The sequence below is a fragment of the Leptonychotes weddellii genome, chromosome 8, assembly GCF_054177405.1.
Source record: "Leptonychotes weddellii isolate Sample4059 chromosome 8, ASM5417740v2, whole genome shotgun sequence".
Taxonomy (NCBI): Eukaryota; Metazoa; Chordata; class Mammalia; order Carnivora; family Phocidae; genus Leptonychotes; species Leptonychotes weddellii.
The window spans coordinates 105,176,815-105,190,027 of record NC_138376.1 but is presented as its reverse complement, the minus strand read 5'-3'; the positions used below and the strand labels follow the sequence as shown (position 1 = coordinate 105,190,027).

General features: G+C 39.0%; 1 protein-coding gene across 2 annotated transcripts in view; it reads left to right on the top strand.

The window, feature by feature from the left end:
• The window catches only part of MAP3K5 (mitogen-activated protein kinase kinase kinase 5), a 195,075-nt gene that overhangs the window by 109,590 nt on the left and 72,272 nt on the right, over positions 1 to 13,213 (top strand). For both annotated transcript variants that reach the window (XM_081829058.1, XM_081829057.1), the window contains 2 exons: positions 4,460 to 4,567; positions 10,950 to 10,999. In XM_081829058.1, coding sequence (XP_081685184.1) covers positions 4,460 to 4,567; positions 10,950 to 10,999 — 158 coding nt within the window. The remainder of the gene's footprint in view (positions 1 to 4,459; positions 4,568 to 10,949; positions 11,000 to 13,213) is intronic.

Sequence of the window (13,213 nt, the reverse complement as noted above, 5' to 3'; positions counted from 1 at the left end):
CCTATGCCCATTTAGCACATGTGCGCTTACATCGGTAGGATCAGCTCCCGGAAGTAGAATTGATTGATATTGCCATGTTGCCTCCATAGGGATTGTATCAATTGACATCCTCGCTGGCAACATACGAGATTGACTGCTAGCCTAAAGTCTCTCCCAAAAAGTATGTTTATCATATTTGTACTTTTGCTAAACTTACAGATGAAAGAATGGTACATTGGGATCGTTTTAATCAGTATTTCTCTTATTATGTGTGGGGTGGTGCATATGATTAAGCTTGTGTTTAAAAGACTACTTGGTGATTTATTTATTTATTTATTTATTTAAAGATTTTATTTATTTATTTGAGAGAGAGAGAATGAGAGACAGAGAGCATGAGAGGGAGGAGGGTCAGAGGGAGAAGCAGACTCCCCGCTGAGCAGGGAGCCCGATGCGGGACTCGATCCAGGGACTCCAGGATCATGACCTGAGCTGAAGGCAGTCGCTCAACCAACTGAGCCACCCAGGCGCCCCAAGACTACTTGGTGATTTAAAAAACAAAAAGAATTTGTTGCCAGCATTTAAAAATAAGGAGAGTTAGGTCATCAGTGCTGGCTATAAATGGTATTGGTATTGCTATAAATAACTATAAAATCTGAACAAATATATAAAATACTGTTTGTAGACATTCCATAGCAATTATCACAGGGTTGTGATCCTTGAGCAGGGAGGTACTTGAGGTGAGTCCCACCTTCACCTACTTTTTTTTCCTTAAGGCCTTTTCCTGGCTGCAGCACCAGGAAGTGGAGCCCTAGCAGGGTGTGGCATTCTCTTTGGGCAGAGCAGGCAGAGACTCTAAGAGTGTTTGGGACACTAAGACAGCTGCAATATGAGGAGCAGGGTGCTGGAGAAGGGGGAGTCTTGAAGAATGCATCCCAGAATTCTGCCTGGGTATTTCCCTTGAGTCCTAGAGCAACTCCTAGATAGTGTGAACAAGGGGAAAGCACAAGGTAAATAAACACACCTACTGGTCCCAGTATTTGACTACAGTGGGTTTTAGATGAAACCTATATGGCTTAGGTAAACCTTATCAAGGTAAATCCCCTTGCTATTTAGAAGATCAGGACCAGGAGTGGTAGAGAGCATTCTTTAGAAAGTTGAGAGCTGAGCAGATATCCCAGAGCTTAAACAATGCAGGGATAAAATGTTGGACTTTGGGTCTAACCAGAATGATGAGACCTTGGTGAATACCCCAAGCATTTAGAGGAGACATAGAAAGCCCATGCCCTAGGAGTAAAGGCAAAACTAAAAGACCCACTCTAACAAAACTGTAATAAAACTAAGCCTTGATAGGATCAAGATGATGCACTAAAAATTTGACTGCTAGCAAGGGGGAGGGGGTGGGGAAACCTCTGGAAAGACATGGTTCAGAGCCTCTGCATTGTGTCAGACACAGTCAAAGATTATTAGACATTCTAAGAAGCAGAAAAAAAAGTGACAAATAACGAAGAGCTTAAAGAGCCAATAGAGGCAGGCCCAGAAGTGATTTACATATTGAAGTTACTGGATAAGAACTTCAAATAACTATAATTGCTATGTTAAAGAAGATAGAGGAAAAGATAGACAAAATAGATGAAAAGGTAGAATATTTCAACTGAAAAATAAAGTTTATAAAGTCAAGTGAAAAATAAGAGTTCACTTAAAAAATCTAGATCAGCTATTGAAAAATTAAAGGGACTGGCAATTGGACTGCCTTTTCCAAAAGCAACAACCTACTAAGTCGACTATCTGCTGCCATTCTGGACATTGAGTACAGTCCCATCCTTCCTGCTTCCCTCATCTGCCTTTCCCACTGGGCCTGCTCCCTACAACCATTGGAATTTGCTCCCCATGTTCCACCGCATAGAGAAAAGCAGGTTTCTAGTACCTGTGATGCCATGTCAGTCGCTAACTCGTGGCATCCTCAGAATAGCATCTTTAGCTCACACTTAACAAAGGCCACAGTAGGTCTTGATTGGGGTGATAACATTATCCTTCTTTTAAAGTAGATCTGACTAAAACCAAGATGACTTATATTAGAAAATATTTTATTTGATTGCTTCTATTTATTTCACTACCGTATCCATTCTCATTCCTCTAAGAAATAACAGTGACCCTGGGTAAAAGAAAACAGACAAAAGTTTCTTTGCAAAATGATTCGAATAGTCCCCTCATTTATTATTATTATTATTATTTGGGTTTAGTTCAGTTGATTCTTTTTTCTCACCTCTCATCTCTGTGTATTTTCTTTCCTTCCTACATTGAAAAGTTAGGAGACCATCAACCCCTCACCCCAGGACAGGTGAGAGGAAGTGGAGTGTGATGCTTTTTCAGCCTCTTGTAGGAGCTGAGACATGTAACTGTATTTAATTTCTACCCTGTATGGTTTATAGGTCTTACTGCCTTCCTTCCCATTTCAGATATAAGACGTTAGCCATTCATTTTTTAAAAAAATTTTTAGCAGTCAATTTTAATGTTAACCAGTATAAAAGTTTAGGAACTAAAAGCAAGAATGTTTATACTTTCAAGTGAGTTGTATCTAGCTGGTTTTGTCAAATTGCCTCCTCTTCCTTCCCTTCTCTCAGTCTTTCTGTGACCTCTGTCATGCATGCTACGAATTCCTCCCATTTTGTCATTTCAAGGGCAGATCAAAGGGCTCGACGAAGGTTAGACAATGATAATTACAACCAATTTTGATTTCCCATCTCGACATAGGAAAACATAGGTCTGATTTTATCTGTTAGAAATATTTGAGACAACAATAAAGACATAATTTAAGAAGAGAGGAGATAACCTGGTGCTGTGCTTTTCTAATGTTAAGTTCTGTGCCCACATCATTAGGGAACAAGGTATATTCTCATTTGTCAGTACAGTGACTTGGATGCTATTTTGGAAAACCCACCTTTTATTCCCTATTATTCATTTTCATTTCACCAACCCTGGGATACTCAGATTTGAAAGCACCAATTCTGCTAAGTTTTGATTTGAAAATTTATTTCCATTATTAATCAGCACCACTTCACTCTCTGTTGATTGGAATTTGGACCTTGATTCACCTGGTATGTTCCTAAATCAGAATATGTTCCCCAGTGGGCTCTTACTGTGCTTTATTTGTGGTCTGTTCTATCTTATTTTCAAAACTGGAGCCTGACCGAGAATTAAGCCCTTATGTTTTTTATAATCAAAAGTAAAGAAAATTTTGTTTTCTTAATCCCCTTTCACCATAGTTCTCTGTACCCTAATTTAAATAAATTTTACTCTGTGATAAATATAGTGTAAAATCAGTACACTAGGTTTGTAGCAGATGGCCAAGAGTCAGATGGCTAATCCACTTGCCTTCTTACTCAGATTGTACGTTAGATTACAGTGTATCGTGAGTCCATAGTCCCTTGCTGATGGAGTCTTCTGAAGAGTTTTCCTCCACTTTTATTTGGTCAACTTGCTTAATACAAGATTCTTTCTAAAAGCCAATTTTCTCGAGTTTTAAGCAGTAGGGTAGAAAGAACTATTCTAGGTTCTCTGATAGTTTAGTATTTCCTTTCCTTAAGACTGCAGAGGAAATTTGAGCTAGGTGGGTGCTTTTAAATTAAATCTGTGTAAAAAGATAATAGTTGCATCACCTTTAAAATCAGTGCATGTGTGGTATCCTAATGTTATTTGCGCCTAGTATCAGATATTAGTAATACTATACTACATACTTTGAGAGAGATTCTCAACTCACTTATTATATACACCTCCTACATCTCCAAAACAGGAGTAAGTTTTATTTCCCTCTTTATCTCTCACAAGGCTAAATATATCATTATTGGAGATCCCAGTTTTATCTTGAAGGAGTACAGAAACATTTTTATTATTTCATACAGCTATGTCCATTCCTTTGGCTCATATATAAAAGTCTTTCAATAATAACCAAAATCATTTCTCAATCCATTTACATAGGTATGAAAACCGTACTACCACATCTTGATGATAAAGTATGGCAGGAGAGAACCGAAAATAGTATGTGATGCTCTATATGTGGAATCTTTTCTATGTACAGAATTATTTGCTTTACCACATTTCTGCCTTTTTTTTGGACACATTTATATTTAATGAAATAGATTTTGCACTTACAGCAAGATAAAATAAGAGACCTTAAAAATATATCATTAGAGTAGATTCCCTGGGGACAGTCAAACCAATATATGGACTTCAAAAAATTATTTCTAATTTCTTTAGCAAAAAAGGTGACATATTATTGGAACTTAAATAATTGTATAATACTGTAAAATGCTAAAGAACTCATAGGGAAGGCAACAATCAGGAGTTAAAATGGTTTTCCTGCAGCTGTGGACCCAGAGCCTCATCTGATAATCTCCCACATCAGTTCAGTGTTGTTCTAACAGCTCTAAATGGCTTAAATCTGCAGTCACTAATATTCGTTTCTTTGCCTTATGTTTTCAAGGTATTAATATTAGAACCAACCAAAATCTATCAACCTTCATATTTGTCTATCAACAATGAAGTTGAAGAAAAGACGATATCTATTTGGCATGTGCTTCCTGATGACAAGGTAAATTGTGTAATTATTAAGACAAGAGCATTAATAGTGAAGGACTTTACTTCCAGCGTTTATATATTCCAGTAAATATCTGCATTAGTTAAGAAGAAACAGCTTAACTGTGTATTTATTTTGGCATAAATACATCCTGTGATATAAAATTTGTTAAAGTTGGGTTATGAATTTCACTCATTTAGTAAAACATAACAACTTATTAGGATTTTTATCGTAGATGGCGCTTAAAATGAGATTTCTCTGTTTTGTAAATTCGTGCTATGAATTATGTGTTGGAGAACTGGGACTTAAAATATATGACTTAAAAGATGCATATCTTATTAACATAAGAATTAAAAAAAGATGCATATCTTAATTCTAGGAAGCCTATCAGAAGCAGACGACTCTAGTCTTACCCGAGCACGATTATAATTATCATTTCATGACACTGGTTATCTAAGCAGCTGCTCAATTTCAGATTAGCCCCTGGCTCCGTGGGCTGGCACGGCATCAGCAGGACTGTGCTGCCCTGGATTGCAGAGGAGTCTTAAATGCTCTCATTTCTCCCTATAGCAGTCATTTGGATAAACCTTTCCACTTCTGGACTTTATCAGTTTTAGTGCATGTATAAATCCTACTATTTTTTAAAAGTAGAAAAATTGCAAGACCTGATTCCAGTCCATAGGATCAACCACAGAAATGAGAGAACTCTTGTGGCAAAGTAGTTTTGTGGGGCTTTTGGTAATTGTTTTCCAGAATGCCCTCGTAATTCTCCTTAACAATCATCCTTAACAACTCAACAAATATTTATGGAGCACTTACTCTGTGACAGGCGCTCCCAGGCACTGTGTCAGGCACTAGGGAAACAGATGTGTGCAAAATAAGCAAAATTCCTGCTGTCTACTCAGGCAATAAGTAAATGCAATATAGAAGTATATTAAAGGGGAAAATATGGCAGAAAGGGGAATTAGGAAGTACATTTGGAGGCATGGGGTTGCAATTTTTAAAAATATCAATGTCAGTTTTTTTAAAATGTCTTTGAGTCCATAGTCTTGGGTTCAAATCCCATCTCTGGCCTTGGCACCATGGCTTCTCCACGTCGGAGCGTCCTCATCTATAGAATGGGGTAATAATACTATCCACCTCAAAAGGTTGTTGTTAAAATTAAATGAACTATTGTAAGTAGAGTATATTGCACAGAGCCTGGCATGTAATAAAGCTTACTATATTTTAACAACAATAATAAAATGATGGCAATCCACATATGAACTGAACCCTAACATTGAAACCCCAGAACTTAACCCGGCTTGGCTCTTTAGATGACATAGCAGCAATCATTTGGGAGGTTGTTGGTATTTTATTAGGGCACTGTGATATTGTGATTCATAGCAAAAAATAAATATTTGGTCATTTCTGGCACAGATTTCCTAAAGCCCTTAGAATTTCCTAAGTGCCCAAAGCCATAAAAGTGGTTTTTTGTTATGTTAATAAGGTGACTTTTGGACCCACCTAATGATGAGGCCTGGTTGCCAAGAGAACTAACTATGGGATTAGAGGGTTAGAACTTTCAGTCCCACCCCTTGACCTCTGGGGAGGGGAGAGGGGAGAAGTTGAATGGAACTCTAGTGGTCAATGGGTTTAGTCAGTCATACTTATGTCATGAAGCCCCCATAAAAACCCAAAAAGGACAGGGTTCAAAGAGCTTCCAGGTAGGTGAACAAGTGGAGATTTGGAAAGGATGGCAGTCCTAGAGAGGTCACGGAAGCTCTTAGGCCTTCCCCCATACCTTGCCCTATGCATCTTGTCCATCTGGCTGTTTCCTGAGTCATATTTTATGACAAACCAGTAATCTCATAAGTAAAATGTTTTCCTGAATTCTATGAGCCACTCTAGCAAATTAAACACAAGAAGGGGGTCTTTGGAACCCCCAATCTATGGCCGGCATGATGGCAGAACTCTAGGTGGAGTTGTCTAGAGACAAAATCAAGAATAACTAATGTAGGGGTGCCTGGGTAGCTCAGATGGTTAAGCGTCTGCCTTCGGCTCAAGTCATGGTCCCAGGGTCCTGGGATGGAGCCCTGCATCGGGCTCCCTGCTCAGCAGGAAGCCTGCTTCTCCCTCTCCCACTCCCCCTGCTTGTGTTCCCTCTCTCGCTGTGTATCTCTCTATCAAATAAATAAATAAAATCTTAAAAAAAAAAGAATAACTAATGTAACTATATATATGTTGTGCACATTGTTTTAAAGTACACAGTGTTTTATTTACATTATTTTAAAGTATATGCCTATATGTTCTCACAAGCAGAAATAATCATCCAATTGAAACTACAAAATCTAAGAGGAAACATGAACATTATCTGGGAGAGGAGATTTTCAAAGGCTTGATTGGAAAGAGCAAGGTTATCCAAGGACACTTGGAAACAGAATGGGCCTAAAGGAATTAGCAATTAGCAGGGCCAGGAAAATGAGTGGACAGCCAGAAGACAGAAAAAGAACAGAAAGTAAGCCAGAGATTTTTGGAAAATAAGTACTATTTCCAGCTAGTTGTCTGGAAGTTCTTCGTTGAATAAAGTTAGCCTTGTATTGACTCTCTTATGTTTTTTGACAGTTGTAGAGACAATTTTTATATTATGCTGAGAAATAAATAAATGAAGATGTAAAAGAGTGCATTAAGAAGGGTTATGGATTTGGGCTGTGAGTTGTCCAGTTTCCACTTTCACCATCTTTTGATCAAGAAAAATTACATTTGCATTGTCCCCACTGTGCTAAAAATTCTCCTTGTTCAAAAATTTAAGCTTTCTTAAATCAGTTTCCATCTTGAATGTTATGTCAGTTTCTTTGCAGACCCTAGTTCTATCCATAGCATGTTCATTACCACTGTCTTTGTTTCTACTGTTTGAAATAGAAGTGATACCATCAGAATGAGGACAAGCAATAAAAATAAGATAACTCTGCTAATATTATGTTAGTTTAAAGCAACTGTAATAACTATAATTAAATAACATAAATAGCAGGGGTATAGATCTGATGTTAAACAAGAAATTGATTCTTTTTGTCATAGAATGGGTTTTTTTTTAAGATTTTATTTTTGAGAGAGAGAGAGCGCCCGCGCATGGAATGGGAGTTTGGGGGAGGGGCAGAGGGCAAGGTAGAGAGAATCCCAAGCAGACTCCCTGCTGAGCTCACAACGCCGACCCCCCCGCCCCCCTCCCCACACCAGACCATGACCTGACCTGAAATCAAGAGTCAGAGGCTCAACCAACTGAGCCACCCAGGCACCCCCGTCGTACAGTGTTTTACATTTTTTTCTAAGAATAGAACAGAGAGTGTTGCTTTACATTTATCATGTTTATTTCTTTATTCACTCCTTCTCTCAGGATTTTCACTCTAAAATGTGGAATGAACAGTTACATGAACTAGTATACACTTTATATTGCAAGTGTCAAGACTTTAGGATCATTGTACCAATTCCTCAGAGTCTAAGGACTCTTATTAGGGAGTTGCTCTAAGTCAAGGACAAAATAAATTGAAATCCTAATCTTTTTAACAGTTCTCTCTTTGTTCAATGGATGGTTACTGTTTAAAGTCAACTTAGTACTTGAAAAAAGTCTGCATGTGCACAGGAAAGAAAAACTTAGATTGAGGAGGAGAAACATTATTTCTAAGATATTTTAAAAGGTTGTTGTTTAGAATCCCTTCCTTTTTTGGAGTCTGAGTGCTCCTGTCCCATCTGATGGTCTCTCAGGGAAAGGTAACAGGCTGCAGGGTCCCAGTGGAATATGAGCTGCTGACCTCACGCCCGCTCCAGCCACGGCCACTCTGAGGGGAAATTTATGAGGGAATATGTTTACCTCAGATTCTAGATTTTGATGATATGGTAGTCTCATCCATCAAGGATGCTTTTAGCTACAAAACTCCCAACTACAAGTGGCTTAAATGATAAGGAAATGTTGTCTGCCATAACAAGAACTTCTGAGGGGCAGGGGATCATTCTGGGGGTATTTCAGTGGTTGAACAGTATCAGAATTCTGAGGTGGCTTCTCTATATGCTCTTGGTTTTTCTCTCCTTGCCTTAAATAGCAGCTCGAAGCAACAGTTCACACTCAGCACGCAAAGGAAAAGGGTCAGGCCCTCTCCTTTGTAGCATAAATTGCGTCGTGTGTTCATGCCTAAACCAATCACTAGCAAGGAGAATAGACTTATCTCCCCGATTTAGACCAGTCAGTATCCCCCACTCCTAAACATTGCCACCTGAACGCGAACAAAATTCAGCTTTCGTTAGCAAAGAAGGAAAAGCATGTCCGTTGTCTAGGGAACTAACAGTATCTGCCAGTGTGTAACTCCTGCTACTGCCACTTTAGCTCAATATTAACTCCTAGTCCCTACTCTAGGGACCAGGGCATAGGATCTGAGACTAATCAGTTCCTCCAGTATGGTGCTTGTGCTGAGTAAATTAGCTTGAGTGTCCGTTTGGGGCTTGTTGAGGCTAATTATTCCAGCTCTGCTTCTGGCAATCCTTTTCCCCAGATTCCCAGACAGGCCCCGGACCCTTTTACCACAGCTGTTGGCTTGGTAGCTCACCAGCGCCTCCATGTGGTGAGTCCCAGTAGCAAAGGAGCCGGGGACATCGGCCTCCTTATTCCAGATCACTCCGTGGCAGGCCCTGGGCTTCACACCACTAAAATGGAACATTCGCTGGCAGCACTTGCCATCTTTGAGGAACCTAACATTCTGGAAATGCTGTTCTCCTTTCCTACAAGACCAGCCCAATCAATCTGGGAAATCTCTCCTTGGCTGTTCCCAGAACAGGGCTGAGAAAAGATAGATTTTACCACTGCTGTCTTGTGGGTGTGCACCAGTTGCCCTGTTCGGGTGCACGTTTGCCTAACCGCCCAGTTAGCTCTGCCTTCAGCGGCCACCTCCTGACCCTGGACGCTGCCTTGGAGAGCAGCTCAGTTGCGGGCTCTGAGGATAAGGCTGCATTGTATGCAAGTAGTGTGCGGGTAACGGCTCCAACTCCTGGGTCGCATATATTTAGAAGGTCACCTGAGGCCAACAGGATTTAGAAACAACTTTCCAAATTACCAGCTGAAGCTGCAGGGTGCAGTTTTAATTTAACTCCCTCTGTACTCTGCTGAAGAGAGCCACATTCCAGGAGCACCTTTCCAAGGTCCCTTCCTTTCCTGGGCTGCCCCGCACAACATTTGCTCTGTGTTAATTCAGGTTCCATGACCTGACTGGTGTACGTTGAAACTGGTTTTTTCATACATCTCCTTTGGGCTTGGGAGGATCTATTCTTGTGTTAAGTTGCATGGTCCTAGCAAAGAACTAGGTGCTGTGGATATAAATTGTGGCTTTTTGATTTACTTCAGCCAAAAGGAGAGTTCTGGTCCACCTCAGAGCCACAGGCTTCCTTACCCATTTCAGCCCAGCCAAGACCTCAAGCTCCTGGCAGTATTTTAAGTGGGTGGGTAAGAGCTTGTTTTCCTGGTTGTTTCCCATTTACAAAGTTGAATTGGCAATCTGAATGGACTATTGTACAGCACTCGCTAAACTTGGACATGTGTATCAACTACTTTATTTCCGTTAAAATATTTATGTTGTCAATTCTGTTTTGTTACCAGACATATTTTTATAGGGAATGTGCTCCAATTTGTAATTTATTTAATTTAAAGACATGAATTTAATACTAATTTAAACTTAGCTTTAGTAATAAACTCAAAAAATAAATTGCCACATTTTTTTTCATCTTGGCCTTGCAATCACCCATGTTTATCATATGACAATCAAATTTTTTAACGTTCAAACTTTATTACTGTATTGAATTTTGCATAAATTAGGTCAGAAGACATTGTAGCTATGACGGACACTATTTGCATGCATGTACACACAGACATATTTGCTGTATTATTTTTTGGAGACATAGAACCACCATTTCAGTTTGAAAATTTAACTAAAGATAATTCAAAAATAATCATCTGTAAAACCTTGTAGAGACTTTATTCAAATTAATGTTTTTCTTTCTCAGAAAATAAATATTACTCAGCTATAATAATTGAATTACCTTGATCACTGGGTTTTTTATTTTAAAAATTAAGGCACAACAGTTATTAGGTTAATTTGCTAAAGATCAAGTTTTTAGAATTTAATGACACTGATTCTCCTAGATTCTCTTGGAAGCTGTTTTATTGAAGTACAGAAATTATTAAGCAGTATAAACATCACCCTTGTGGCTTGGAAATGAATTACAATTTCCATCCAGATAATTGGTTCATGAAGAATTATGCACTAGGAAAAATTACTCTGTGTATATTATTTTAAAATAATAAAACAAAATTATGTTATTTTCATTCGGATGACTCAATGTTTGCTGTTCTTGTTGTTCTTCCCCTGTGTTCTAGAAAGGTATACATGAGTGGAATTTTAGTGCTTCTTCTGTCAGGGGAGTGAGGTAAGTGTCCTTGGTATATTTTTTTTACTTAGAAGACAATAGAACTTTTAGTCAGGATTTAAAAGTGCAAAGAACTTCAAGAACACTTCTACTGATGAAAATGCTCAACCTCCTTTTCTATCTCCATTATGAAAACATCTGTAACAAAACTTTGTTAGTTGAACTGACTCTGCCTATCACCTGCTTAAAATATGTAACGAGGGGTAAATGTGGACTGTGGACCAGAATCAAGGTGTAAGTAAAAGTGAGCTATCCGGGTCCTCTCTAGCTGGTTGAGCTGTTGGTTTATGTGATAGGATGGTTTTTAGTCTTTTGATATGCCAGGAACTAATCTATTGTTAGATGGAACCAAAAAACCACATGCCATCGATCAGATTGTGTCCTATAGTTAATGTAACTATTAATGAGACGATAGGGAATTCACTTTTTAAAAACTTTTCCTCGGGTTGCTCTTAATGACATGTTCTTGAGACTACTGTGGCTCACTTCAGTTTGGTTCGGTTCTGACATTGCATCATAATGCCAGTAGGTCAGGAAACGCCATTTCCTGGGATTTAGAAATGAGATTTTTTCCAGAACCAAGAGCCACTGGTTAAACATTTAAATACTTGTTCTATCAAGTTCAGGCTAAACCAACTCCTGGAAATTTCAAACCAAATTACTTCTGTTTACTACTATTTATCTCCACATAATAGAAATGAGAAAAAACAGATTTCTGCAGGCTGGTTACACAATACCCTGTTGCTTTTGGCATATAATAATTGGTTTTGTTGGAGCGTGAACTGGTAGAGCCGTCTGAGTCACTGATAATTGGAGTTTGCCTGGTAAAACCACCTGTTACCTCATGAGTGATCTGCAGAGAAACAAGCAAGATAATGGACTGACTCATTAGATATCTTTCCGACCCATGCCTTCTCAAATAAAGTTTTACTCTCTTAATATTTAATTTTTAAAACCAGTCATTAACAAGGCAGTCAGTATTTTTTTTTTTAAAGATTTTATTTATTTATTTGACAGAGAGAGACACAGTGAGAGCAGGATCACAAGCAGGAGGAGAGGGAGAGGGAGAAAGAGGCTTCCCGCGGAGCAGGGAGCCCGATGCGGGGCTCGATCCCAGGACCCTGGGACCATGACCTGAGCTGAAGGCAGACGCCTAACGACTGAGCCACCCAGGCGCCCCAAGGCAATCAGTATTTTTAACAATTTTAAACAATTTAGGAAAGTATGGTAATATAAATTCCACCGTATCATATCTATTTTCCAATGAAATTTTTTTAATTAAAGATGGCATCACTACGTAAACCTTTGTTGTGACTCACAGCATATACGTAGAATGCTTCCGTGTGGCTTACTGCTAGTTGATTCAGTTGAGAAACGTAAGCTCCAGTGTGTGATTTCAAAGGGAGCTAACTTTTCTTGGCTGCCTCCTTTATAAAGAGATAACTACAGAAAAAAAAAAAAAATCCAACTAAGTCAGCAGTTCGTCTTGCATCACCTCAGAACTTCCTTGCTCAGCTCAGTCAATGGACATTTACTGAGCACCAGCTGTGTGTCAAATGTTGAGTCCTATTCTGCTAAAAATACAACAGTGACTAAGACATGAACTCCCACTCTCAAAGAGCTCACAGCCCATCAGTGGAACATTTAACAACTAAGGACAATACAGTCATTATTGAGATGACAGTGAGATGAGCAATAACAGATCTATGTTTAAGGAACAGAGGTGCAAGAGAAAGTCTTTCTGTTTAAGGTAGAAGTGGGGAAGGGAGACGGTAGGATCTAAGCTGGGCCTTGAATGATGAACAGAATTTCTTTAAAAAGTCAAAAATGTTGTGCATTCCAAATTGCAGGAACAGCAGATGCAAAGGCATGAAATAGGGATTGGCAAACTACGGTCCACGGGCCAAATATGGCCCACTGCCTGTTTTTGTAAATAAAGTTTTATTGGAACTCAGCCATGTTCATTCATTTGTGTATTGTCTAAGGCTGCTCCAACAGCCAAACTGAGTAGTTTGGCCTGCAAAGCTTGAAATATTTACTCTCTGGCCCATTACAGGAAATATTTGCTAACCTTTGGCAAAAAACAGCATGGCTTGAGTGGTAGACTCAAAATTACTTCAATTGCTATAAAATCACTTGCTGAGTCAGAACCAAGTGCTGCTCCACATTTCTTCACACCTCTAAAAGCCCTACAACTGATGAGGTGCTTTTCCT